Source organism: Pipistrellus kuhlii, unplaced genomic scaffold (assembly GCF_014108245.1).
Source record: "Pipistrellus kuhlii isolate mPipKuh1 unplaced genomic scaffold, mPipKuh1.p scaffold_m20_p_108, whole genome shotgun sequence".
Lineage (NCBI taxonomy): Eukaryota > Metazoa > Chordata > Mammalia > Chiroptera > Vespertilionidae > Pipistrellus > Pipistrellus kuhlii.
In genome coordinates this window covers 89,366-114,856 of record NW_023425414.1, presented here as the reverse complement: position 1 = coordinate 114,856, position 25,491 = coordinate 89,366, and the positions used below count along the sequence as shown (strand labels likewise).

The following is a 25,491-nucleotide window of genomic DNA, read 5'->3' as shown; positions in this document are numbered from 1 at the left end:
TCTCTGGGTAAGGACACGTTGAGAACAGTTGCCTAGGAACCACACCTTGGGACCTTCTCCGACACCTAACCTGCCCGTGCTATGACCTTGAACTTTTCAGCCTCAGTACTGTGAGTGAAAAAGGGAAGAAACCTTATCCACCACTGATGGGCTGCCTCCTGCACATCCCCAACTGGGGATCAGCCCACAACATAGGCATGTGCCCTGATTGGAAATTGAAACAGTGACCTCTTGGTTCATGGGTCAACACTCAACCACTGAGCCACACTGACCAAGCAGAAAACATATAATTTTACACATGAAACACAAACAGGGAATATCCATGATCCTGGAGAGAATGAAAAACATGAGATTTATAACCACCCCATTGTTCTGCCAGAAGGTAGTTTTCAATGGCGCACACACACACACACACACACACACACAAAAACAACAACAACAACAATAACACACAAACAAACTGAAAATTCACTGATTGAAGAGTCAAAAATTGGACATTAAGAAGACCATCATGGTGCTGAAACCAGTTTGGCTCAGTGGATAGAACATCAGCCTACAGACTCAAGGGTCCCAGGTTCGATTCTGATCAAGGGCATGTACCTTGGTTGTGGGCACATCCCCAGTAGAGAGTGTGCAGGAGGCAGCTGATGGATGTTTCTCTCTCATCGATGTTTCTAATTCTCTGTCCTTCTCCCTTCCTCTCTGTAAAAAAATCAATAAAATATATATATATTTTTTTTAAAAAAGAAGAAGACCGTCATGGCTAAACTGTGTACATCAGAATTTTAGGCAGGAAACAGCATGGCAGAGAAAGGATTCAAGGTTGAGGTGTTTGCAAAATAACTAATGACGTGTGCAAACCCATGAAGCCAAACAAGAACAATTTCTAAAGAGGAAAAAATTACCAGAACTATTAGATGGAAAATTCCCAGAAAACACAAAATGCTTGGACTTGTGCATATTTCCTCCAGCTAGAGTGAAGACACATCCGTTAGTATATAGTATAGTATGCAATCAAATCTTCAAAGGCCATAGCACTCAAGTGAAAAAACAATTAGCCCTAACATAAAGGCTGTTCTAGACCGGTCTTTTAAAAAGAGGCTAATAATAAAAGAGCTGTAAAAATGTTGGCACAACATGCAAGTCACTTGGCTGTCTTCAAAAAATAAAGAACCAATGTTCTTTAAAGAAATACAACAAAATCAAGCAGTCAACAATCACCTAAGAGTAACAATGTCCACCACCCAATGAAAAATTACTAGACATAGAGAAATATGAACCTGCAACACTTCGTAAGAGAAAAACTTTTACTAGATGATGCTCAGACGTGACAGAAGTGGACTTCACAGACAAAGACATTAAAACACTTCTTACAAATATGTACTATATATTCAAGAATGTAAAGGAAAACACTACCATAATAAGAGAAAAAAATAAGATTGAAAACTAAAGAACTGTAACTTCTAGAGAAGAAAATACATTAATCTGAAATGCAAATGTCATTGAATGAAATTAACAGCAGATTCGACATTGTAGAATAATCAACTAACTTGAAGATACACCAATATTTTCTGTTCTAATTGAAGAATAAAGAGGAAAAATCTGAGGAAAGGTTCACAGATATTCAAGACCCTATGAGATAATAGCGGGCCATCTAGCATATGTAAAATCTTTGATCCAGAGAAGAAGGGAGTGAAAGAATAATAAATAAATAAGTAAATTAAGTAAATAAATATTGGCTTCTATTTTTACAAAATTGATCAGTGGATAGAGCATCAGCCTACTGGGTGCCTTAAACTAAAATAAAGACAGGTCTAGTACAGCCTTTATTTTAGGGCTAATTTTCTTTCACTTGAGTGCTATGGCCTTTGAAGATTTGATTGAATACCATACTACCGTGTTTCCCCAAAAATAATGCATGTCAATTTCCAGAAAAGGGGGAACTGATACTACAGAGAAACTTGAATGAACACACACAAAAAAACAAAGAGCAAATGAACATGTTCCTATGTTTGTATAAATATTAAAAAGTTGCTTTTTCTAATTAAAAAAGATCACTCTAAAACTAACTGTTTAAAAATTATATATTATGAGATTTTTAAAATTTTTCTTTATTGACTAAGGTATCACATATTTGTCCTCAACCCCCCATTCCAATCCCCCACCCCCACCCCACTCATGCCCCCATGCCCCTATTGTCCTTAACCACTGGTTAGCCTCATATGTGTACACATAAGTCCTTTGGTCGATCTCTCCCTTTTATCCCCACCCTCCCTCTGAGGTCCAACAGTCGGACCCATGGCTCCTTCTCTCTGGGTCTGTTCTTGTTCATCAGTCTATGTTGTTCACCATTTCCCCTAGATGAGTGAGATCATGTCCTACTGGAAATATACTTATAAAAATAAAAAATGAGACAAGCAATAATCGTTATGCTGAAAGGCATATGCATCAGTCTGTAGTGAGTTTCTTTCTGGGCCACCAGTTCTTTTGAGACCCAATTTCAATGTCAAACAGTGCCTTATGTGTACATGTCAGCAATGATAGTTCAGTTCTGGATGGTGGGCAAATGGTGGTTATATTATGAGATTTATAACAATAAATTATGGGGTCGAATCATGGGCTTATAGGAACCACATTCAGGTAAGCACACAGAAGCAAAATATTACACAGAGTCTAATGAACATTAGCACGGACATCTGTATCTGTCTCCTCCTTTGCCCTCCATTCACTGAGACAGAACTATCAGAAAGAGTCCTGGAGCTGAAACCGGTTTGGCTCAATGGATAGAGAATAGGTCTGCAGACTGAAAGGTCAAGGGCATGTACCTTGGTTGCGGGCACATCCCCAGTAGGGAGTGTGCAGGAGGCAGCTGGTTGATGTTTCTCTTTCATCGATGTTTCTAGCTCTCTATCCCTCCCCTTTCCTCTATGTAAAAAATCAATAAAATATATTTAAAAAGAAAGAAAAAGAGTCCTGGGAATCTGAGGGTGTTATTTCTTTCTTTCTTTCTTTCTTTCTTTCTTTCTTTCTTTCTTTCTTTCTTTCTTCCTTCCTTCCTTCCTTCCTTCCTTCCTTCCTTTCTTCCTTTCTTTCTTTCTTTCTTTCTTTCTTTCTTTCTTTCTTTCTTTCTTCTTTCTTTCTTTTATCTCAGGGTAGTATTCCATCGTGTAGATCGACCACAGGTTTTTTAATCATCCACTCATCTGCTGATGGGCACTTAGGCTGTTTCCAAATCTTAGCTATGGTGAATTGTGCTGCTATGAACATAGGGGTTCATCTACCCTTTCTGACTGGTGTTTCTAATTTCTTGGGATATATTCCCAGAAGTGGGATTACTGGATCAAATGGGAGTGTCACCCAGCACCTCCTTGCTCCACAAAGCCGTGGGGCGTGGCTACCCCGATCCAGTGGGTAGATAGGTCCTCACCCCCTGTTGGGGTGCTGGAACCCAGACCTCAGCACCTCCCCAAGGAAGGGGCTCGGTCCCTCCTCGCAGCCTCATCCCCAATGGGAGCCTCTACACCCGTGGGGGAAACAAGTTCTAAAACCACATATCAGTTCCCAGGGGGGTTTGCTCTGGAGGCAACCAAAGGTGTGAAACCACCAGCATGTCTCCAAAAGCTCGTTGGTGGCCTCACACCTTCCTGGTGGAGGAGACGCAGGTGAGCCCCCAGGTTCAGGAGAAAGCCAGCCCTCATGAACATATAACAGAGTCAAGACAGTCTCCTCAGTAAATGCTGCTGGGGAAATTGGACAGGTACATGGAAAAAAGTGAAACAAGACCACCAAATTACACCATACACAAAAATAAACTCAAAATGGATACAGGACTTAAACATGCGACGAGAAACCATAAAAACACTAGAGGAATCCATAGGCTGCAAAATCTCTGACATATGCCAAAGCAATTTCTTCACTGATACCGCCCCCAGGGCAATGGAAGCTAAAGAGAAAATAAAAAAATGGGACTACATCAAAATAAAAAGCTTTCGCACAGCAAAGGAAACCATCAATAAAACAACAAGAAAGCCCACTGCATGGGAGAATGTATTTGCCAATGATATCAATGATAAGGGTTTAATCTCTAACATTTATAGGGAACTCATGCAGCTTAACAAAAAGAAAATAAACAACCCAATAAAAAAAAAAGGGCAACTGATCTAAATAGACACCTTTTGAAAGAAGACAGAAGGAAGGCCAAGAGACATATGAAAACATGCTCGAAGTCGCTTATCGTCAGGGAGATGAAAATCAAAATGACAATGCGGTACCATCTCACACCTGTCAGAATGGCTATCACCAACAAATCAACAAACGACAAGTGCTGGCGAGGATGCAGAGAAAAAGTGCAGGTGGGAATGCAGACCGGTGCAGCCACTGTGGAGAACAGTATGGAGTTTCCTCAAAAAACTAAAAATGAAACACTCCCATTTGACCCAGTAATCCCACTTCTGGGAATATATCCCAAGAAATTAGAAACACCAGTCAGAAAGGATAGTTGCACCCCCATGTTCATAGCAGTACAATTCACCATAGCTAAGATTTGGAAACAGCCTAAGTGCCCATCAGCAGATGAGTGGATTAAAAACCTGTGGTCGATCTACACGATGGAATACTACCCTGCGGTAAAAAAAAAAAAAAGAAAAAAAAAAGAAAAAAAAAAAAGGAGTTCTTATCATTTGCAACAGCATGGATGGACCTGGAGAGCATTATGCTAAGTGAAACAAGCCAGATGGAGAAAGATAAAAATCATATGATCTCACTCATTTGTGGAATATAATGAACAACATAAACTGATGAACAAAAACTGATCCAGAGACAGAGAAACATCAATCAGAACGTCAAACCTCAGAGGGAAGGCAGGAGAGGGAGGGGGTAAGGGAGGAGAGATCAACCAAAGGAATTATATGCATGCATATAAGCCTAATCAATGGACATAGACAACAGGGGGGTGGGGGCATGAATGGGAGGTGAGCAGGGGGGTAATAGAGGAATAAGGACACATATGTAATACATTTTCTTTCCATTTTTTTATTAAGGTATTATATGTGTACATATCTTACCAATCCCCCGACACACACTCCCATACATGCCCTACCTCCCCAGAGTTTTGTGTCCATTGGTTGTACTTATGTGCAAGTATACAAGTCCTTCGGTTGATCTCTTATCTCCCCTAGATCTCTCTACCCTCCCCACTGTAATTTGACAGTCTGTCTGTTGCTTTACTGCCTCTGTATCTATCTTTTTGTTCATCGGTTTATAATGTTCCTTATTATCCATCAATGAGTGAGATCATGTGGTGTTTCTCTTTCATTGACTGGCTTATTTCACTCGGCATAATGTTCTCCAGTTCCATCCAGGCTGCTGCAAATGATGAGAATTCCTTCTTTTTTATGGCAGCATAGTATTCCATTGTGTAGATGTACCATAGTTGTTGTTTTTTTATCCAATCATCTGCTGACTGGCCCTATGTAATACCTTAATCAATAAAAAAATGAAAAAAAAAGAAAGAAAAGAAAGCCAGCCCCCATGTAGTCCCCATTGAGCAGGGTGAGGACCGGGGGCCGGGGGCCCTGCTGCTCCCCGTAGGCCTGGGTGCAGAAACAGGAAACACCTGGGTGCTGGGAGGGGGGCGGAGAGGGTGCGAGGTGGAGGTGTGAATTTCCTCAGGCCCAAGCCTTGGTGCCGATGAGTGCCTTCCCACCTGAAATCACGGGTGTCCTGCTAATCCTCACCTGCACACCCACGTTCAGGGAGATGTACAGGAGACCGATAGGTGCTGGGTGTGGCAGGTGAGCTCTCCTCCATCTCCTGAGACCATGGGGGGGGGGCAGCTCCAGGACCCCAGGATCCAAGGGCTTCGAGGGGCTCGAGGTCAGGCTCTCCGGGGACCACCTCCACCTGCAAGGTGGTTGCCATCCGTTTCACAGATGGCACGCACGGGGACGGGACCTCCTAGACCAGGTGTCGGCAACCTGCGGCTCCAGAGCCGCATGCGGCTCTTTTGAAGCTTTACCGCGGCTCCGACAACTTGCAAGCCTGTGTGAAAATGAAGGTAACGTCTTACAGCCCTGATGTGCTGACACTGTGCACTGAGGTTCAGGAGCAAAAATCCCATTAACCAGGTAAATTAAATATTTTAATTAGCTATTAATTTGCAAAAATATATTTTACATTGTTAAGTGAAAAAATCCTTTTTTTTCTTCAGATTGACAGCTAACTGAACAATCCGGTATACAGCATTAAGGTAAGAAACAATATATGCAGTGTTATATTTGTTTTAAATGTCGCAATGGTTTTGCGGCTCCCAGGTTTTTTTGTTTTTTTTTTTCCTTTGGAAACGGGTCCAAGTGGCTCTTTATGTCTTAAAGGTTGCAGGACCTAGACTCTCAGGGAGGTGGCGTTGCACAGGTCCTCTGGGATTACGGAGGCCGAGCTAGCCAGAAGGGCAGGGCTGAGGGACCCTCCTCCTATCTGGTCACCCACAGACACAGGAATGGAAAATGGTGTCTCAGAGACAAGCATGGCAAGGGATGGCCAGAAGGTCCATGACATGAGGTAGGGGAAGGAGAGGCAGGCAACCTGCGGATCCAGGAACAGGGCGGTGGACATTTGAGGAAGAGCTGGTTAAATCTAGAACTGGGGGGTGGGGGTGGGGGGATCCAGCTCTGAGGTGGGTTTTGAATATATATTTTATTGATTTTGTACAGAGAGGAAGAGAGGGATAGAGAGTTAGAAACATCGATGAGAGAGAGTCATCGATCAACTGCCTCTTGCACACCCCCTACTGGGGATATGCCCGCAACCAAGGTACATGCTCTTAACCGGAATCAAACCCGGGACCTTTCAGTCTCCAAGCCGACGCTCTATCCATTGAGCCAAACCAGTTTCGGCTCTGAGGTGGATTTTGATGTGTGGCTTGACACAACAGGTCTGATCATGGTGGGATCATGCACAGGGGATGCACTGAGGGATGAGGGTGCCATGGTGAGTTCTGAGCAGGGAAGGGCCAGAGTCACTTTCGGGGTAAGTAGACATCATTTTGGGGCCCATATTGTAGCAGGCTGGAGTGGGAGGGGGGGAGGAGGAGGGAAATTCCAGGGCCTTTTCCATCTGTGCGATTTCTCCTGAAGACACAATGGGTCAGGTTCTGTGGACCACCTGGAGGAGAAACCAGTCATGGACCCCCTGCACTAGGATGGGCTGGTCCTGAGCAAGGAGGTGGTGGGTCTGGGTGTTCTCTTCACCTTCCCTCCAGCCGCGCGTCCAAGAACAGACCCCACGTCCCCTCCACCAGGGCCCTGCCCCACCCTGACGCTGAGCCCCAGGGACCCGTGGCCCTGGCTGAGCACCCACACGCGCTGAGGCGGATGGTCCTCTCGGCGCTCACCTCGGCTCCAGGGAAGGCCAGTGACCCGGTGAGGTTGATGCCGTGGTCCTGGGGCCCTGGTGTGAGGGTGACCGCTGAGGAGTTGAACGTCCTGGAACCCAGCGAGGTGACAGTGACCCCAAGCCAATAGGATGGAAGGGGTGTCCCTCTCTCACAGGCCCATGGCTCCGTACAGGTAACGTTCTTGGGGTGCCCAGAGTCAACGAACCGGTGGAAGTGGATGCCAGGTGTCCTTGACAGAGCTGAAGAAAAGAGAGACAGACCCAGGTCCTGGAGGTGGGGTCCCCAAGGGTGCCCCTCATAGCAGCCTCTACCTCCACCCCTACCAGCACTGAGTCCTGCTCCCATGCCTCCCTGGGGTTTTGCCCGGATGAGACTCCTTCCCCACCCAGGAGGCCTCCGGACCCATCCATGTGGACCAGCTGTCCTTGATCCCATTCTTTACCCATCACACGTACAGAGAGCTGGTTCTGTTTGCCTCATCAGGCCCTCGCTCCACTCTGAAGAAGTACGGCCCTGTGTCCCTTCATGCCCGTTCTACCAGGAGGAAACTTTTTTTTAATCTTGGTTTGCAAAGAGTTCTGACAGTCTGTAGGCATAGCAAGAAGTGGACTGATGATACCCAGTGATAGGGAACCAACCTGAAAGAGTGCTGAGGTGCCGCCACCTAGTGGCCGAATTTCGTCAGTACGCTGTGTTTGCATTTATCCGGGGTGAGGGATGGCCATGAGACCCAATACTCACTGGACAATGGCTGAAGGTTTGAATAATATATTTGTCTGGGAATTTGCCCATTGACTATACAGACGTTGAATTTGTGGGTTTTAGGGATTTTCACTACTTTCTGCCTAGTTGCTGCCACGTAGAGTAATGTCTTCTTTATGTTCCTGGATACTGGTTGCTCTTGACTTGTATATATGATGCGTTCAGAGATCATAATAATCTGGCCACTCAGTGTGTGTGTGTGTGTGTGTGTGTGTGTGTGTGTGTGTGTGTATTATATTAGAGGCCCGGTGCATGAATTTGTTCATGAGTGGAGTCCAGCCAGCCTGGCCAGGAAAAGGGGACATGGGTGGTTGGCTGGCCTGCCTGCTGGCCGAACTCCTGGTTGAGGGGACAATTTGCATATTAGCCTTTTATTATATAGGATAGACACTGAGTGGCCAGATTGTTATGAATTCAGAGGTCATAATAATCTGGCCACTCAGTGTAGATATATTTCTGGATTTCACTGAGCTTTGCCAGCTTTAGTGTCCGAATCAAAGAACTAAAAGTTCCTGATGCTGTTCATTTCTATTGAGTATTTTTTCTCTGTGCTCTTATATTTTACTGTTGTTTTCCTAAAGTTTTAAAAACAAACTCATTTCTGATATAGACATCTTAAGTTATATATATATATATATATATAACATATATATATATGTGTGTGTGTGTGTGTATGTATATATATATATATTTCTTCTAATAACCACTTAAGTTTTCCACTAAACATTTTATATTTAGTATTTTAAATGTATTTTTATTGATTTCAGAGAAGAAGAGAGAGGGAGCGAAAGATAGAAACATCAGTGATGAGAGAGAATCAATGATCAGCTGCTTCCTGCACGCCCCCACTAGGGAACGAGCCCACAACCCCAGCATGTGCCCTTGACCGGAAATGAACCCGGGACCCTTCAGACCGCAGGTGGACACTCCATCCAAACCAGCTAGGGCCTCAGTATTTTTATTATTACTTAGTTTCAAATAATTTTATATTTGCATTAATGATTATTTTATCCTTGACTTATTTATAAGGAATTTTATAAATTTCCACTAATATACATATACATACCGCGTTTCCCCCGAAAATAAGACATCCTCCGAAAATAAGACCTAGCGCATGGAAAGATAAGGCATCCCCTGAAAATAAGACCTAGCACAACTTTGGGAGAAAAAAATTAATATAAGACACTGTCTTGTTTTCGGGGAAACAGGGTAGTTATGTTGATGACTATATAATATATTATAAATATAATGTGCTTTTGTTATTTATTTATTTATTTATAGCTTAATAATCTTGGAATCAGTGAACAAATTCTGTATTTCAGTCCATTGACATATGTTGAAACTTTACTTCATCTGGCCCAGTATATGATAAAATGTTTTGTAATGTTCACGGTGTGTGCTCAAATAGAGTATATATCTTCTCATCACTGGGACAAGTTTTCTATCTATGGCTGCAGATCAGGTTCGTTAATGATGTTGTTTACATCTATAATAATGAAAGGGTAATAAGACCGAGCACCTTCTGGATGTCATTCCAGACACCCTTCCTGACAAAGCCAGGCCCCAGGCAAGCCAGCCCGGGCCCTGGGTGCCCGCTGGTGGCCGGAGGAGGGAAGCCCGGGTCCATGTGCCAGAGGGAAGTCAGGGTCAGCAGCCGGGGGAAGGAAGGCCTACTCTTGCGTGAATTTTTGTGCATCGGGCCTCTAGTATAGTATAATAACAAATCCTTAGTGATTTCCTTGCCTGTGCGTTTCATCGGTGATTGCAAAAATATATGTTAAAATTCCCTCTAAGCATGTGGATTAGTTTTTTGTTTTGTTTTTTAAATGTCACTTTTTTGCTGTCTGTTGTCATGTCATGTACATGTCAAGTGGTATACCTTCCTGGTAAATGGAACCTGTAATCATTATGAAGCGGCCCCATTTGTCTCCGTTAATACCTGTATTGTAAAGAATATATTTTCTAACACTAATACACGTGTGATGGTCGGTATTCCTCAGAAAACGTCAATCAAAGAACAATCCAGGTTTCACATAGACCTCTTATAGACAACATATATGCACATTTCCCCCCAGTCTGACCATATTTATGTTTTATTGAGAGCACTAAGTCCATTAGTGCTTAATGCAGTTTTTATAATAAAATGTATTTGGGCCTAGTTACAGAATCTTATATTTGTACTACATATATGCTCTTCTCTTTTTTCCTCCTCTCTTAATCTTCCATTTCTTTTTCTCCTCTGGCTTGAAGGAATAATGTTTCCAGAACCTTTTATACTTCTCCTAATTTGGAGGTGATAAACTTGGGGTCAATTCCTCTAAAAATATCCTCAAGACTACAGCAACAAAATATCAAAATCGAAAGCTTATCATAATATTTCATTTGCTCCTGAATAACATAAAGGCTTTATCAAATGTAAATTCCATTTGCACATTCATGAATTACGTTACGATAGTATGGTATTTAAATATTATATTTCATGTTTGACCTTTCTACACATCATTATACTATACAACAGTCCCGGTGCACGAGAATTCATGCACTAGGAGGGGGTGTGCCTCAGCCCAGCCTGCCCCCTCTCACAGTCTGGGGTCCCTCGGGGGCTGGAGGCGACCCAGAATCGAACCCGAGACCCTTCAGTTCTTGGGAAGACGCTCTAACCGGTGAGAACACAGGCCAGGGCATTTTTCTGACCACTCTTAAGAATTTCCCCTACTCCTTGGAGTCCATCGATCTTCCTCGGTTTCACGGGTGATGTGAAGGCTAGGTTCTCTAAGGGGTAGCTGTTGGGATTGGCATGGGAAAGGAATGGGCGGTTGTCCAGAAATGAGGTTGGTGAGATCAGCTCGGGCAAGGGAGTGCCGAGCCGTGAACAGAAAGATGGAGTAAATAAATGTTACCTGGGGCGCTCATGAAGGCTTCGGAGCAGGTTGTGACACAAACACCCGATGCGGTGGCCTCTGGCACTGGCCCCTCCAGACCAGCGGGGAGAATTGTTAGCAGAAAGTTTATTGTAACAAAAGTCCTGACACACACACACACACACACACACACACACACACACACACGTTCAGAGGTTACAAAAAGCTTTGTCAGTGCTCTATTTATTTACCGGAGGCCTGGTGCACGAAAATTTGTGCACTTGCAGGGTGGGGGTCCCTCAGCCCAGCCTGCGCCCTCTCGCATCCCCAGGGGATCAGGCCTAAGCTGGCAGTCAGACATCCCTCTGGCAGCCTGGGAGCCCTCAGGGGACGTCCGACTAGGGGACATCCTTAGCACTGCTGCGGAGGCAGGAGAGTCTCCCGCCACCACCGCTGCTCTGGCCAGCCATGAGCCAGCTTCTGGCTGAGCACCACTCCCCTGTAATAGCGTGCTGACCACCAGGGCGCAGCTCCTACATTGAGCGTCTGCCCCCTAATGGTCAGTGTGCATCACAGCGACCATTTGTTTTGCCCTTAGGGTCAGTTTGCATATTACCATTTTATTATATAGGATTTACTTACTTACATAGTTAGTTACTTATTTGTTAATCCTCACCTGAGGATATTTCCCCCACTGACTTTTAGAGAGGGAGGAAGGGAGGGAGGGAAGACAGAGAAGTGAGAGAGAGAGAAACATCAGTGTGAGAGAGACACACCAATTGGTTGCTTCCCACACAAGCCCCAACTGGGGCCGGGCATCGAACCTGCACCCCAGACACATGCCCTTGACCGAAAATCGAACCCGCCACACTTGGGGCGTGTTAGTGCTTTTTGTTAACGGTGTCATAGGTACTGCGTTCATCGATCTTTCGCAACAGCCTGGTTAGACGGGGATGGTCTCCCTGCTTTGCAGAACAGCAGAGAAATAAACTGACTCGCTCGATTAGGGGTACAGATGGATTTGAGCTCAGCTCTTTCGGACACACGTCCCCCGGTCCTTCAGATATGCCAGGGGATTCAGACCATTGTCAAGAAAGTCATTAACTTTAAAATAATCAGACATTGAGCCGAAACCGGTTTGGCTCAGTGGTAGGGCGTCGGTCTGCGGACTGAAAGGTCCCAGGTTCGATTCCGGTCAAGGGCACGTACCTTGGTTGCGGGCACATCCCCAGTAGGGGGTGTGCAAGAGGCAGCTGGTAGATGTTTCTCTCTCATCGATGTTTCTAGCTCTCTATCCCTCTCCCTTCCTCTCTGTAAAAAATCAATAACATATATATATATTTTTTTTTAAAATAATGAGGCATTGAGATGATGAGCTGGAAAAAAAAATCATGAACCTAACCAGTTGAAGTCCTAAACCCAGCACCTCATCATTTCTCCATATAGAGTCTGTAAAGAGATACCTCGGTTCAAGGGAGGTCATGAGGGTGGGCCTTAGTCCAGTGTATCTGGCGTCCTTATAAGGTTACCCAGAGACACGAGGGGGGAACACGGGAGGACACAGGAAGAAGACGCCATCTCCAAGCCGAGTGGAGAGGCCTCCCAAGCCACCGGGCCTGCCCGCGCGTGGATCTCAGGTTTTCCGCCTTTGCTGGGAACCGAAACCTGACATTGTCACTGGTAATAAAATGTAAAAAGAGATAGCCAGGCTTGATGGCTCTGAATGGTCGGAGCTATTGACTCATCCTCTAGTTGAGATAGGGGTGGTTGAGGAAACTTTAATTTGTTGATCATATGTAAATGTAAATTCTTATTGATCTTCTGTTGTTGGAACTTCCCGCCTAAGAGATGTCTTTGGTTCAGAATCTCAATTAAAAAAAAGGTAAAAGGCCAGAGCAGGGGTTAGTCTTCCCACTAGAGGTGGACTTCCCTCCTGGCCCCCATTTTCCCAAATTAACTCTTTTCCAGTCTCTCTCTTCATTTTAGTGTGCGGCCTTCTCCAGAAGCTGGACCCTGAGTGGGCCCTGAACCTCTCGAGTCGTGCTAAGGGATCCCACATGCCTTCGGAACCCCGAGCAAGTAGTCCCTCACTTGTGAGTCTTGATCTCCGAGTACACGATGCTGGCCTCTTCCGTTCCCTGCGGCTTCGGGTTGTGAAACCTGACGACAGCATAGTGGAGGTCCTGTTCCCCGTTGGCGAGGGGGCCGGCACGCCCAGGGGCTGGGGGAGCCGAAGGGCTGGCCGTCCGGAACGGGCGCTGGTGTGCCTGAGAGGAGAGGAGAGGAAGCGTTCCAAGCTGCCCAGAAGGGTGGCCGGAGGCCGGGCTGAGATTGGGACTGGTGGGATTTTTATCGCTTACCAGTCCATTTATTTGAAAACTAGAGGCCCATTGCACAAATTTGTGCTAGGTGGGATCCAGGTGGCTTGGCCCCAATTGGGGTGGATTGGAGCTGGGCCTGTCAGGAGGTTGGCCAGCCAAGCCCCCCCCCCTCCCCTTTCCACATCGGGGCCAGATCAGGACCAGGCAAACTGGGGGCAGGGGGGCCAAGGGCAATTGGCTGGTGGGCCCCACTCCCACTTGGGGTGGGGGGCCTATTGGGAATCAGCAGCTAGGGGAGGGGCCGTGGGAGGTTGGGCGGACAGCTTTCACCCCTGATTGGTGTGTGTGGGGGACTGATGGTGGCGGAGCTGGTTGGAGGAAGGGGCCACAGGTCAATTGGGGTGGTGGGGGTTCATTGGGGGTGGAGCAAGCTGGGGGGAGGGGCCGCAGGTAGTTGGCTGGCTGACCCTGCCCCTGATCAGGGTTGAGGGTCAATCTGTGGTGGGGCCAGGTGGGAGGAGGAGCTGCGGGAGGTTGGCAAGCCAGCCCCATCCCCCTCTTGGGGTGGGGGGGGGGGGCTATCGGGGGCAGGCCAGCTGGGGGAAGGGGTACATGAGGTTGGCTTGCTGGCCCCACCTCCTGATTGGGCAGGTGGGTGTCATAGCAACCAGTCGTTCTGGTCATTACAGTGTTCAGGTCACTGGCTTTATATATATACTATACTATATATATATATAGTCATTGCCCTGGCCAGTTTGGCTCAGTGGATAAGGTCCTCAGTTTGATTTCGGTCAAGGGACCAACCTTGGTTGCAGGCTCCTCCCCAGCCCAGGGCCCTGGTTAGGACTCATGTAGGAGGCCACCAATGGATGTGTTTCTCTCACATCAATGTTTCTCTCTGTCTCCCTCTCTCTTCTACTCTCCCTAAAAATCAGTGGGAAAATATCCTCAGGTGAGAAGGATTAACAACAACAACAAAAAATGTTTAATCAATGCCCACCTGGCACAGCTCAGTGGTTGAGTGTTGACCTATAAACTAGGAGATCAAGGTTCGATTCCCAGTCATGGCATAGGCCCAGGTTGCAGGATCAATCCCCAGTGTGGGGCGTGCAGGAGGCAGCCAATCAAAGAATCTCGCTGATCATTGATGTTTCTATCTCTCCCTTCCTCTCCTTTCTTCTCTGAAATCAATAAAAATCTATTTAAAAAATAAATTAAATAACCACTTGTGCAATTCCAGAAAGTGTTGGATATCTAACACCAAAATGTCTAAAAGCCTCTCTGGCAGGCAGCATCCAAAAAGGATAATATGTCCTAACTAGTTTGGCTCAGTGGATAGAGCATCAGCCTGCAGAATCAAGGGTCCCAGGTTCAATTCCGGTCAAGGGCATGTAGCTTGGTTGCAGGCACATACCCACTAGGGGGTGTGCAGGAGGCAGCTGATCGATGTTTCTCACTCTCTATCCCTCTCCCTTCCTCTCTGTAAAAATATCAATAATATATATATATATTTTTTAATTAATATATTTTATTGATTTTTCAAAGAGAGGAAGAGATAGAAACGTCAATGAGAGAGAATCATCGACCAGCTGCCTCTTGCACACCCCCTACTGGGGATGTGCCTGCAACCAAGGTACATGCTCTTGACCGGAATCGAACCTGGGACCTTTCAGTCCACAGGCTGACGCTCTATCCACTGAGCCAAACCGGTGCCGGCTGTATTTTTGTTTTTTAAGGGATAATGCTGGATGGGAGCTATGTCCCGTCACTCACCCCAGAGCCAGAGCCGGAGCTGGAGCCAGAGCCTGGGTTCACATCCTTGTCCACGCTCTGCATTAGCTGGGTTGCTCTGTCCCTGCAGGTCTTCACTCTAAGGAAACAACCCCAGGCCTTTCAGCCTTGCTCTTTGGGGCATGGAATGGGCAGGCCACCCCTAGTCTATAGAAAGAGCATGTGATGGGGTGGGCAGGTCCTGTCTCCAGGCGCCCCCCTCACCCAATCTACTCCCAGACGCAGAGTAGTTGGGAAGAGACCCCAATCTACTTGGCCCAGTAGGTGACAGGTCGTTTCATGCCAGCACTCAGCCTCCCTCCTCTGGCCTCTGGCTTTCCCACCAGCCTGGGGTCCTCCAGCTCAGGTTTTCTGTGATCCCCAGACCTTAAGTCCCCCCCACCCCCAGCCCCGCTCTGTCCCTGGAGCTCACTCCCACCTGAAGATGAGACAGAGGCAGAGAGAAAGCAGGGCCAGGGCCATGACGCCAGCTCCCCCAACCACTCCCAGGACTTGACCGGCCCTGGATTCCGGTTTACCTGTAGGGAATTGGAGATCTGGATAAATTCTTTTTTTTTTTTTTTTTTTTTTTTAGGATTGGACAACTTTTATTTTTTAAAATTAAATTACTATCTGTGTACATATTTTAACATTGCCCCCCGCCCATACATACCCTCCCTCCCCAGAGTTTTGTGTCCATTGGTTGTACTTATATGCATGTATACAAGTCCTTCGGTTGATCTCTTATCTCCCCCAGAGATCTGGGTAAATTCTAACCCCAATCCGTAGCCTCCTCCACACTGGCCATTTCTGTCTCCGTCTGGCCTGTAACTGGACCCACGCTCATCTGTCCAGGAGGACTCAGTCACTCGGCACTCTGTCTCCTCGTGACCCTGGGCCAGACCCTTCCCCTCCACACTCCCCTTCCCCGACCTCAGGACGGAGGCTCTTACGCATCAGCCACTCCCGTCCAAGCCTTAAAATCCCTCTTTTCCAAGCTCCCCGTCTCCGGGGCTGTTATGGCTTGAATTGTGTGCCCCCCCCCCAAATTTGTATGTTGCAGTCCTTAGCACACCGAACCCCCCTCCCCCCATCATGTCTCAGAATGTGACCTGAGCCCTAACTGGTTTGGCTCAGTGGATAGAGCATCGGCCTGAGGACTGAAGGGTCCCAGGTTCGATTCTGGTCAAGGGCATGTACCTTAGTTGCAGGCACATCCCCAGGTGGGGGCGTGCAGGAGGCAGCTGATTGGTGTTTCTCTCTCATCGATGTTTCTAATTCTCTGTCCCTCTCCCTTCCTCTCTGTAAAAAAAAAAAAAAATCATAAAATATCTATAACAGCCTAGGTGGTGTCATGCCCTCATGTCATCACAAGATGGCAGCGTCCTCAGTGGAGGCTGGTCCCAGCGTCTCCACCACCTGGCAGGGAAGAGGCGGTCCCGGTGGTGGAGGCAGGTCACAGCAGGGGAGGGCAGTTGTGGGCGATCAGGCTGCCAGGGGAGCAGTTAGGGGGCTATCAGGCTGGCAAGCAGAAGTGGTTACAGGCAATCAGGCAGGCAGGCTGGTGAGTGGTTAGGAGCCAGCGGTCCCAGATTGTGAGAGGGATGTCCGACTGCTGAATTAGGATCAGGCCTAATCCGGCAGTCAGATATCCCCTGAGGGGTCCCAGAGTGGAGAGGGTGCTCGCCGGGTTGAGGAGCACCTCCCCCACGCTCCCGTGCACAAATTTCGTGCGCCAGGCCTCTAGTATTTAATAAAAGAAAATAAAAACAAGAATGTAAAAGGGGAATGGGGGTGCGGGAAGAGACTGAACAAAAACTGTACACCCATGGATGAGGACAATGGGGGATGGGGAAAGAACAGAAGGTGGGGTGGGAACCTGGTGGAGGGGAACAATTGAGGGGGAAGGTGGAGAGGAGCACATTTGTAATAATCTGAACAATAAAAAAGAAAAAAGAAAAAGAATGTGACCTGATTTGGAGATAGGGTCTTTGCAGAAGTGACCGTTGCAATTTAGGCCACTACAGTAGACCCTAAGTCCAATAGGACCGGTGTTCTCATCAAATGGGGAATTTGCACAGAGACACCCACAGGGAGAACGCCAGGAGAACATGAAGGCAGAGACTGGAATGATGCTTGTACAAGCTGAGGAACGCCGAAGATTGCCAGAACACCCCTCCCCCTGAGAAGTTAGGGGAGACCTGCAACACACCCCCAGCCTCAGAAGGACTCAACCCTGCTGACACCTTGACCTCGGACTTCCCGCCTCCAGAACTGTGAGACCACAGGTCTCCCTGACGAAGCCTCCATGGTGGAGGTATTTGGTGATGGCGGCTGGGAACCTACTACAGCAGGGGTCTTCAAACTTCTCTCATTATGAGAATCACCTGGTGGAGGTGTTAAACCACAGATTCCTGATAGCACTTCTTATAGTTGGGATCCGGGAATCTGTGTTTTAACAACTCCACCAGGTGATTCTCATAATGAGAGAAGTTTGAAGACCCCTGTCAGTGTCCTGGCTCCTCCTCCCCAAGGCATCACCCCCTCCACAGGCCCCAGGCAGCAGCAGGACACTGGCTCTCTGGGCCTCATGGACAGTGAAGGAAGTGGCGACCCAGTCTGAGACCAGCGTGGAGTCCATCCCTCCACCATGAGGCTTAGGGAGCTGTTGGCCCAGGGCCCCTGCAGAGCTGAAGGTGACCCTGTAGGAGGCATTGCCATGGTCCCCCAGCCACCAATGCAGGGAGGGGGCTGGCTGGGGGCCCGGGAGGAACAGCTGCAGTGCAGACCCTGGTCCTCCCAGGAGCAGGAGGGTCCTAGCAGGGGTCTGGGGGTCTGTGGGGAGTGAGGAGAAGGATCAGCAGTGCCTTTGCCCTTCCAGGACCCAGGTGACCTGCCCCCAGGAGCCCCTCATCCCGTCCCACCCTTACCCCCCAACTCACAGTGCACAGAGAGGCTTAACAAGACAGGGAGGGAGCCCAGCAGGTTCTGAGCTCGGCAAGTGACTTTGCCTTCATGCTCCACTTGCCTCTCAGGCAGGTCCAGGAGCCCTGGTGCTGAGAGCTGCAGGGGCTCAGGGCTTGTTCCTCCAGCACCAGCTCAGGGCGACACCACACACACACTCCCAGGACTCTGTCTCACCTCTTCCCACCTCCTGCCAGAACCCACTGTCGGTTCTGTGCAGGCAGGAGATGGAGGGCCTGGTCCTAGCAATCATCCCTGTCCTCACGCAGCCCCCCTCCCCAGTTCCACCCTCTCTCTGACCCACTCCTTTTCCCCTAAGCCTCTGACCTCAAAAGGCCCCCTTACCTGGCAGTCGCAGGACCGAGGCACTCTGGGCACCCAGGACATTCCGGGCCTCGCAGCTGAGTCTGAGGTCAGAGCTGAGCCCTGCGCGGAGACTCAGGGAGCTGTTGGTCCAGGGCCCCGCTGAGCGGGAGGTGACTGCGTGGGTGGCATTTCTGTGGTTCCCCTCCATCAGCCCCGCCCCCAGCCGCCAGCGCAGGGAGGGGGCGGGCAGAGCCCTGGAGGAGCAGCTGCAGTGCAGACCCTGGCCCTCCCAGGAGCAGGAGGGTCCCAGCAGCTCCGGGGGGTCTGTGGGGAGCAAAGAGAAGAGGGGTCAGCAGGTGGCTCTGCCCTGCCAGCTGGTTGGCAGTTAGACAGACATGAGCAGAGCAAGGACGATGGGCCAGGAAAACCCCGGGTGCAAGGCAGAGAGCAACACTGGGAGGCCAAGGACCTCACCCCAGGGTGACCTTTCTCTGAGGTCTGATCGAGTAATGGAATCGATACCCCTTCTCCCCCGGGGAACTGGTTTTGCGGGCCATCTCGCCACGGACATTCCCTTTGCGGAGACCACATTTCCCTTGCTGTGACCACATTCCATGATCTCCCCTCCGGGTCTGCAGGGGCTGGAGCCGTCCAGGCTCAGCCGCCCGGGGTGCGGATGGGGATGGAATACATTCGTGATCCCTCACCACCCTGGCCTCGTGCGTTCCTCCTTCGGCGACCTAACACTTCCCTCCTTTAGCATGTCGCCGTTCATGCAGTTCAGGCCCTTCCCTGACCCATCCTCCCCCCAGGCCTGTTGCTGGTCGTGGGGTCTAAGGAAAATAGCCCTCAAGCAGTAAGCCTTCAGGACAACGGGGTTCCGAAGCCCATCAAACTCAACAGGGCCAAGGTTGTGTTTCGGCTGCAGGCCCAGGACAGCAGCAAAGCCAGAGGAAGGGACACCACAGCTGACCTCGGGACCAGCTGCCGTGACCATGACTCCCTGCCCAGATGGACTCACCCATCAGTGGACACTGTCACCCTGAAAGGACGCCCCCTGGAGAGCTGGTGAACATTCTGTTAGGGTCCTCCCCCAATGCCAGGCCCGCAGATAAAGACCCTCAAGACAGACGGGGACCCAGTGTGCTGGGGGGCACACGGGGCGTCCTCCCTCCCCCACTGCTTCACACACACACACACACACACACACACACACACACGGACATTACTTTTATTCCTATCTATCCTAAGTGCCAAGGGCTCCTGCCTTTACCTCTGCGACTTGCTTTCTAAGCCCCTTACTTCTACGGATCACTTCTTCTACCTCTCTGGCTTTCTAAGGAAACTTCCATTTGTACCTTGAGTCTTGGCTCTGAATTCTTTCTTAGCCAGAGCTCAAGAGCAGAGGTTGCTGAGCCGAGGTTCGGTCGGACCCCACCCATCTAACACCTGTTGCCATTCTCAGTGCTGCCAACACCAGGACCGGGGTGCACTGCCCCCTGGGTAGTCCAGGGCCCCCCCATTCACGGTGCACAGAGAGGCTGGGCAAGGTAGGGAGGGAGCCCAGCAGGCTCTGAGCTCCGCAGAGGAATTCACCTTCCTGTTCCACTTGCATGGCAGGCAGCTCCAGGACCCCAGGGTCTGAGGGCTTTTCCCTCCCAGCGTGACACCTCCCACTCCCAGGACTCCGTCTCTCCTGGTCTCACCTCCGTGCAGAACCAGCTGTAGCTTCTGCTTGGACAGGAGACGGTGGGCCCTGTCCTAGCATCACCCCTGTCCCCACTCAGCCCCCCTTCCCCAACTCCCCCTTCTCTCTGACCCACTCCCTTCTCCCCAGTGGCCTCTGCCCCCAGCAGGCCCTGACCTGGCAGCAGCAGGACAGAGGCGCTCTGGGCCCCGTGCTCATTCCGGGCCTCGCAGCTGAGTCTGAGTCCCTTACTGAGCCCCTCGCAGCAGAGGTTCAGGGAGCTGTTGGTCCAGGGCCCCGCTGAGCGGGAGGTAACCTTGTGGGTAGCATTGCCGTGGTTCCCCTCCAGCAGCCCCGCCCCCAGGCGCCAGCGCAGGGAGGGGGCCGGCTGGGCCCTGGCATAGCAGCTGCAGTGCAGACCCTGGTCCTCCCAGGAGCAGGAGGGTCCCAGCAGCTGTGGAGGGTCTGTGGGGAGCGAGGAGAGGGGTCAGTGGTGCCTCTAACATGTCCAGGCACCCAGGTGCGCCCTCCTCGTGCCCACACTCCTGTGTCAGTCCATTCTCTACTCACAGACCACGGAGAGGTTAAGAGACACAGTTTGGGAGCCCAGCCGGTGCTGAGCTTGGCAGGTGAACTCTCCTTCCTGTGCAGGCCCCACGCGAGGCAGCTCCAGGATGGCGGTCCTGGAAATGGGGGTGGCGTTCAGGCCCGGGGACCCCCAGAACCAGCTCAGCTTGGCAGGAGGGTTGCTGTCAGCCACACAGAGCAGCCTCAGGGTCTGACCCTTCGGGATGGGAAGGGATGTGGTTTGCAGAATCTTGAGGGCTGAGAGAAAGAGAGAGGGAGGGGAAGAGAGAGAGAGAGATACAGAGATGGGATGGACAAAGCGAGGGTCTCTCCTCCTTGCTGTGGCCACACTACCTCTGAGGAGAGGACCAGCGCTGTCCTGGCCTCAGACCTCCTGAAGGGGCCCAAAGTCACCCAGGGTGCCTGGCAGATGGAGGACAGCGGGCTGGGAATATGAAAAACAAAAGCAGTCATGGGCCAAAGAGGTGGCAACAGAAGCAGGAGGAGGCAAAACTTCAGAAAGGAGGGTGAAGCAGGAGAGATCCGAGCTTCCTTTTAACTTAGCCACAGATAGCCGTGGGTGAGCCAAAGACGAGAGAGTTGAGGTGTGGGAAAAAACCTTCTATCTGTCCTCAGTAGCTAGCCTTCTATACATTCTATACCTTATACATCCACAGAGTCCCCGGCCCATTGGAGCTCTGAGCCCATCTAGACCCTGTGCCCATCCCCACCCCGAGGGCAGAGGCCCCTTCCTACCTGTGCTGTTTCCTTGAAAGATGCTGATGGCCATGTTATGTGGAGCATCTGGGAAGGAAGGACATGGCAGCCTCAACATCCATGGAACCAGGAAAGATGGACCCCGATTTCAAGCCCTGGCCCAGCTCTTCCCTGGCCACAACCCCTTAGAGACCCGGGTATCCTGGCCCAGCACTCACAGGCCACATTGAGCTGGATGGTTGTCTCCATGGTCACACCAGTGGCAGGAAAGTGCACCTGACAGGTGAGGTTGGTGCCGTGGTCCTGGGGCCGTGGGGTGAGGGTGAGCATGGAGGACAGAGGATGAGACCTGAGATCCAGGGAGCTGTGGGCAGCTGATGTCCAAGAGAAGATGGGGGGTGTGCCCTCCTTACAGGCCCAGCTCACATAACAGTTCAATTGCTTGGGGCGGCCGGACTCCAGGGCCCCTGGGATGAGGATCTCAGGTTTGTTAGTCAGGGCTGGAGTGAAGAGAGAGATGGTTAGGACCCCTCGGCATGTCAGCCTGCCCCAGGGTTTTGTCATGGCTGTCCCCACCCCAACCTGAGGGGCCTTCATTTTTCCATTTCTGGTACCTGACACCCGGGGTGGGGTCTTTCTTTGGGCCCCTACTATACCTGTCACTCTCAGAGTGAAAAATGCATCTTCAAATTTTGTTCCATAGAATTTATATTTTAAATAAAAGAAGTAGGTTCCACTGTCCCCCATGTTGGCATCTCTGATGATCAGGGAGCAGTTCTTGGACTTGGTGTCCCTGGGGAGCAAGAACCGGCCCTGGATCCTCTCCTGTAGCTCCTCTTCGGGATCAGTTGTGGCCACTAAATGAGCATTATTTTTAATCCCTACTTTCTTGAACAAATACAGATAGGGGGATCCACTCCAGGGAAACTTGCACTGCACTAAGACACACAGACTCTCCTGCACAGTCACAGACTCCGTTAGTTTCAGCCAGTACCTTGAATCCTTAGCCAGGGATCCTAGGGAGAGAGAGAAACACAGCCTGGAGCTCCAGGACCTTCCCCCACTCCCCTCAAGTGAGATGTCCACTCCTCTCAGCCCACTTACCCCCCCACAGCACTGGCAGGAGCAGCAGCAGCAGCAGCCTCAGAAACATCTCTTCCTCATGCCCTGACACGGTCTGTCTCCTCAGTTCGGGTCCTTCTGCGAGAGAGTGGAAAGATTCAGATAAGGGAGAGCAGAGAAAGCTTAGACAGGAAGCCTGTGGTGAAAACCAAAGGTCATGAGACCACAGGAAGGAACTTCAGATTCAGAGAGTCCGCTATGATTGACTCTTTGCTATCATCCAGCCCCGTTTCTGCCTGTGGCAAATGAACCCCGAGGCTCAGGGGAAGCGAGAGGCTTGTCCAAGTAAGAGAGCAAGGGCGGACCAGAGCCCCCCATGTCCTGGGTCCATGGCAATCGCCTGCACTGGAGAAGCTGGTCCCACCTGGCCCGCTCCCTGACAGTCATGGCCTTGGGACTCTCATGGAGGTGGCCTGCTAGGGATGGGTCTCGGGATAGCCAATATGGGCACCAGTAGCAGGAAAGGGGCTAGGAGAGGCAACAGAAAACACCACCTACCACCACTCATTTCCTTCACTCATGCCTTTGCAAACTAATGAAAAAAGATGTTAACCAGTCCTGACCTTCAACTACTTCAAGCAGTGAGGTAAGACAGACCAGCTGATGGGCTAGAGCTTTATTTGAAGGCAATGGGAAAACTGTGGAAGATTCTTTTCCTTAAAAAAAAGTATATAGATATAGATATAGATATAGATATCAATATAGATATAGATATATAGATATATAGATATATAGATATATAGATATATAGATATATAGATATATAGATATATAGATATATAGATATATAGATATATAGATATATAGATATATAGATATATAGATATATAGATATATAGATATATAGATAAAATTGATTTTTTTTTACAGAGAGGAATAAGGAGCTAGAAACATCAATGAGAGAAAAACACCAATGAGCTGCTTCCTGCACACTCACTACTGGAGATGTGCCCACAACCAAGGTACATGCCCTTGACCAGAATTGAACCAGGGACCTCCAGTCCTCAAGCTGATGCTCTATCCACTGAACCAAACTGGTCAGGACCAACTATGGGATATTCTTAAGCAATAAAGGAGCAGGGTCATATATTATAGGTATCATCATGGTCTCTCTGAGGCCAGGGCAGGGGAAGATGAGGAAGGGAGAGGCAGGAAGTCAAGAGGCCAGATATCAAGAGTATTGTGGTTGCTCGAGAAGGTGAGAACCAAATCTGCATGTTCTGGGAGGGAAGATTTGAGGTGAAAGACACTTTGAGGAAGTGAAATTTGAGGGGAGGTGTGACGGGTGTGGGAGCGAGGCACCTAGAGTGACTCCCAGAGCCCTGACAAAAGTAACGGGGCCTAAGAGTACCATCTCCAAGAGCACAGTGAATGGGCAGAGCTGGGCTGGGAAGAAAGTTGTAGGATGACCGCAGAGTTGGCCACGGGGCTCTTGACCGTTGGCCATGTGTCACATTCAGAGACAGTGTCATATATGGGGTGTCATGGTTCACGTAATCTCTTTCTATCCTAAAGGATTCCCACTTCCCCACATTTTGGAAAATCTGATGCTCAGAGAACAACTGTGGGCCCTTCGGTGTCCCAGGTGGTGGAATTGGCCCCAGGTTCTCTCATCCAGACTTTGATAAGGCCTGTGGCCAGAGCGGGGGGCGGGGGCGGGGGGTGATGGTGTCTGTGGGCCAGGGTGTGAAGGTGGTTGTTGAGGGGGCTACACTTAGCCCAGGAAACCCATTGGTTGGAACAAAGAATGGGACAGGAGGCAGAGGCAGGCTCTCCTTAGCTGTGTCACTGACTGCAGGTCACACAGTGTTCCTGCAATACCCTCCAGGGACCAGTCTCTGACTGCAGCCCCGCCCGGAAACCTCTTGTTCAGCCCGCAGTAGTCCTCACAGCTGTGGCCACTGCAGCATCGGCATCTCTAGGCTGCAAAGAAATAGTCCAGATTCCCTTGACACCATCTGACTCTCAGCCTGGAGGTGGGGGCAACTGCTGGGTGTCCAGAGACTCTTTCTGGGTGGAAATGTATGGTTTCTGCCCCAAACTCCTCCCTTCAACAGAAATACCCCTCTCTCCCTTGGGCCATTGCAGGGGAAGCGAAAGCTGAGCTCGTCTCACCCTGGGCCACAGCAGGGCGGACCCTTCCCGCATCTTGTACCCTGAAACCCTGCCTCTCTCCTCCTGAAAATCAACACCCACTTCCCTCAAGACAAAAGTGGAATTTGAGGGTCAATTTCTGAGCCTTTCTTGTGGGGACAGAAGATTTGTATTCCAAGACTCTTCTGGGACCAAATCCTCTCTGTGCAGAACCCTTCCCAGGGCTGGAGCACCCCAGATGCCCCAGGAAGCATGGGGTGAACACTTAAAATAAAATAAAATAAAATAAAATAAAATAAAATAAAATAAAAAATATATATATATTGATTTTTTTTTTTACAGAGAGAAAGGAGAGGAATAGAGATCCAGAAACAATGATGAAAGAGAACCATCGACCAGCTGCCTCCTGCACACCCCCGACTGGGGATGTGCCCGCAACCAATGTATATGCCCTTGACCCGAATTGAATCCGGGACCATTCATTTCGCAGATCGATGCTCCATCCACGGAGCCAAATGGATTTCAGTGGGTGAAAACTTTTTTTTTTAATTTTTTTTATTGATTTCAGAGGGGGAAAAAAGAGAGATAGAAGCACCAATGATGAGAGAGAATCATTGATGGCTGTCTCCTGCATACCCCACACTGGGGACTGAGCCTGCAACTGGGGTGAGGAGCAGAGGTACATTCTACTACATGCTCTTTGACACCTTTGACTATATGAGACTATGCAAATAACTTTCATGGGAGGGAAGGATAATTAAAGTGAAAGTATTGTAAACTAAAGAGGTGAGACTGGGTGAAGAGATAGGACCAAGAGGGGTCTTCAAAGGCAATGTCTGATCTTTGAATTTGGCTCTTGGGGAGGCAGTTGAGAAGTTTAAGAAGAAGTCAGCTGCCAAAACAAAAGATCCCTCCAAGTGGTCCATA

The 25,491-nt window shown here is 49.4% G+C and overlaps 1 protein-coding gene across 1 annotated transcript; it reads right to left on the bottom strand.

Moving 5' to 3' along the window:
- Nucleotides 1-6,948: 6,948 nt before the first annotated feature.
- Nucleotides 6,949-22,615, bottom strand: LOC118714887 (sialic acid-binding Ig-like lectin 5). Its single transcript, XM_045578892.1, has 10 exons — nt 22,453-22,615; nt 21,567-22,364; nt 21,388-21,435; nt 20,635-20,889; nt 20,242-20,529; nt 15,547-15,646; nt 15,111-15,207; nt 13,108-13,283; nt 7,357-7,481; nt 6,949-7,064 (listed from the first exon to the last, which is right to left on the bottom strand). The coding sequence occupies exons 1-10, from the start codon at nt 22,499-22,501 to the stop codon at nt 6,949-6,951; spliced, it is 2,052 nt and encodes a 683-aa protein (XP_045434848.1). The 5' UTR covers nt 22,502-22,615.
- Between the last annotated feature and the right edge of the window lie 2,876 nt (nt 22,616-25,491).

Excerpts from the sequence above, each read along its gene's own strand:
- LOC118714887 (XM_045578892.1), bottom strand. The coding sequence starts at position 22,501 with ATGTTTCTGAGGCTGCTGCTGCTGCTGCTCCTGCCAGTGCTGTGGGGG. Across the intron at positions 22,365-22,452 it reads CCTGCCAGTGCTGTGGGGGG|GATCCCTGGCTAAGGATTCA; the intron begins GTAAGTGGGCTG and ends CTCTCTCCCTAG. Across the intron at positions 7,482-13,107 it reads TCGGAGATCAAGACTCACAA|GACGTTCAACTCCTCAGCGG; the intron begins GTGAGGGACTAC and ends GCTGGGTTCCAG.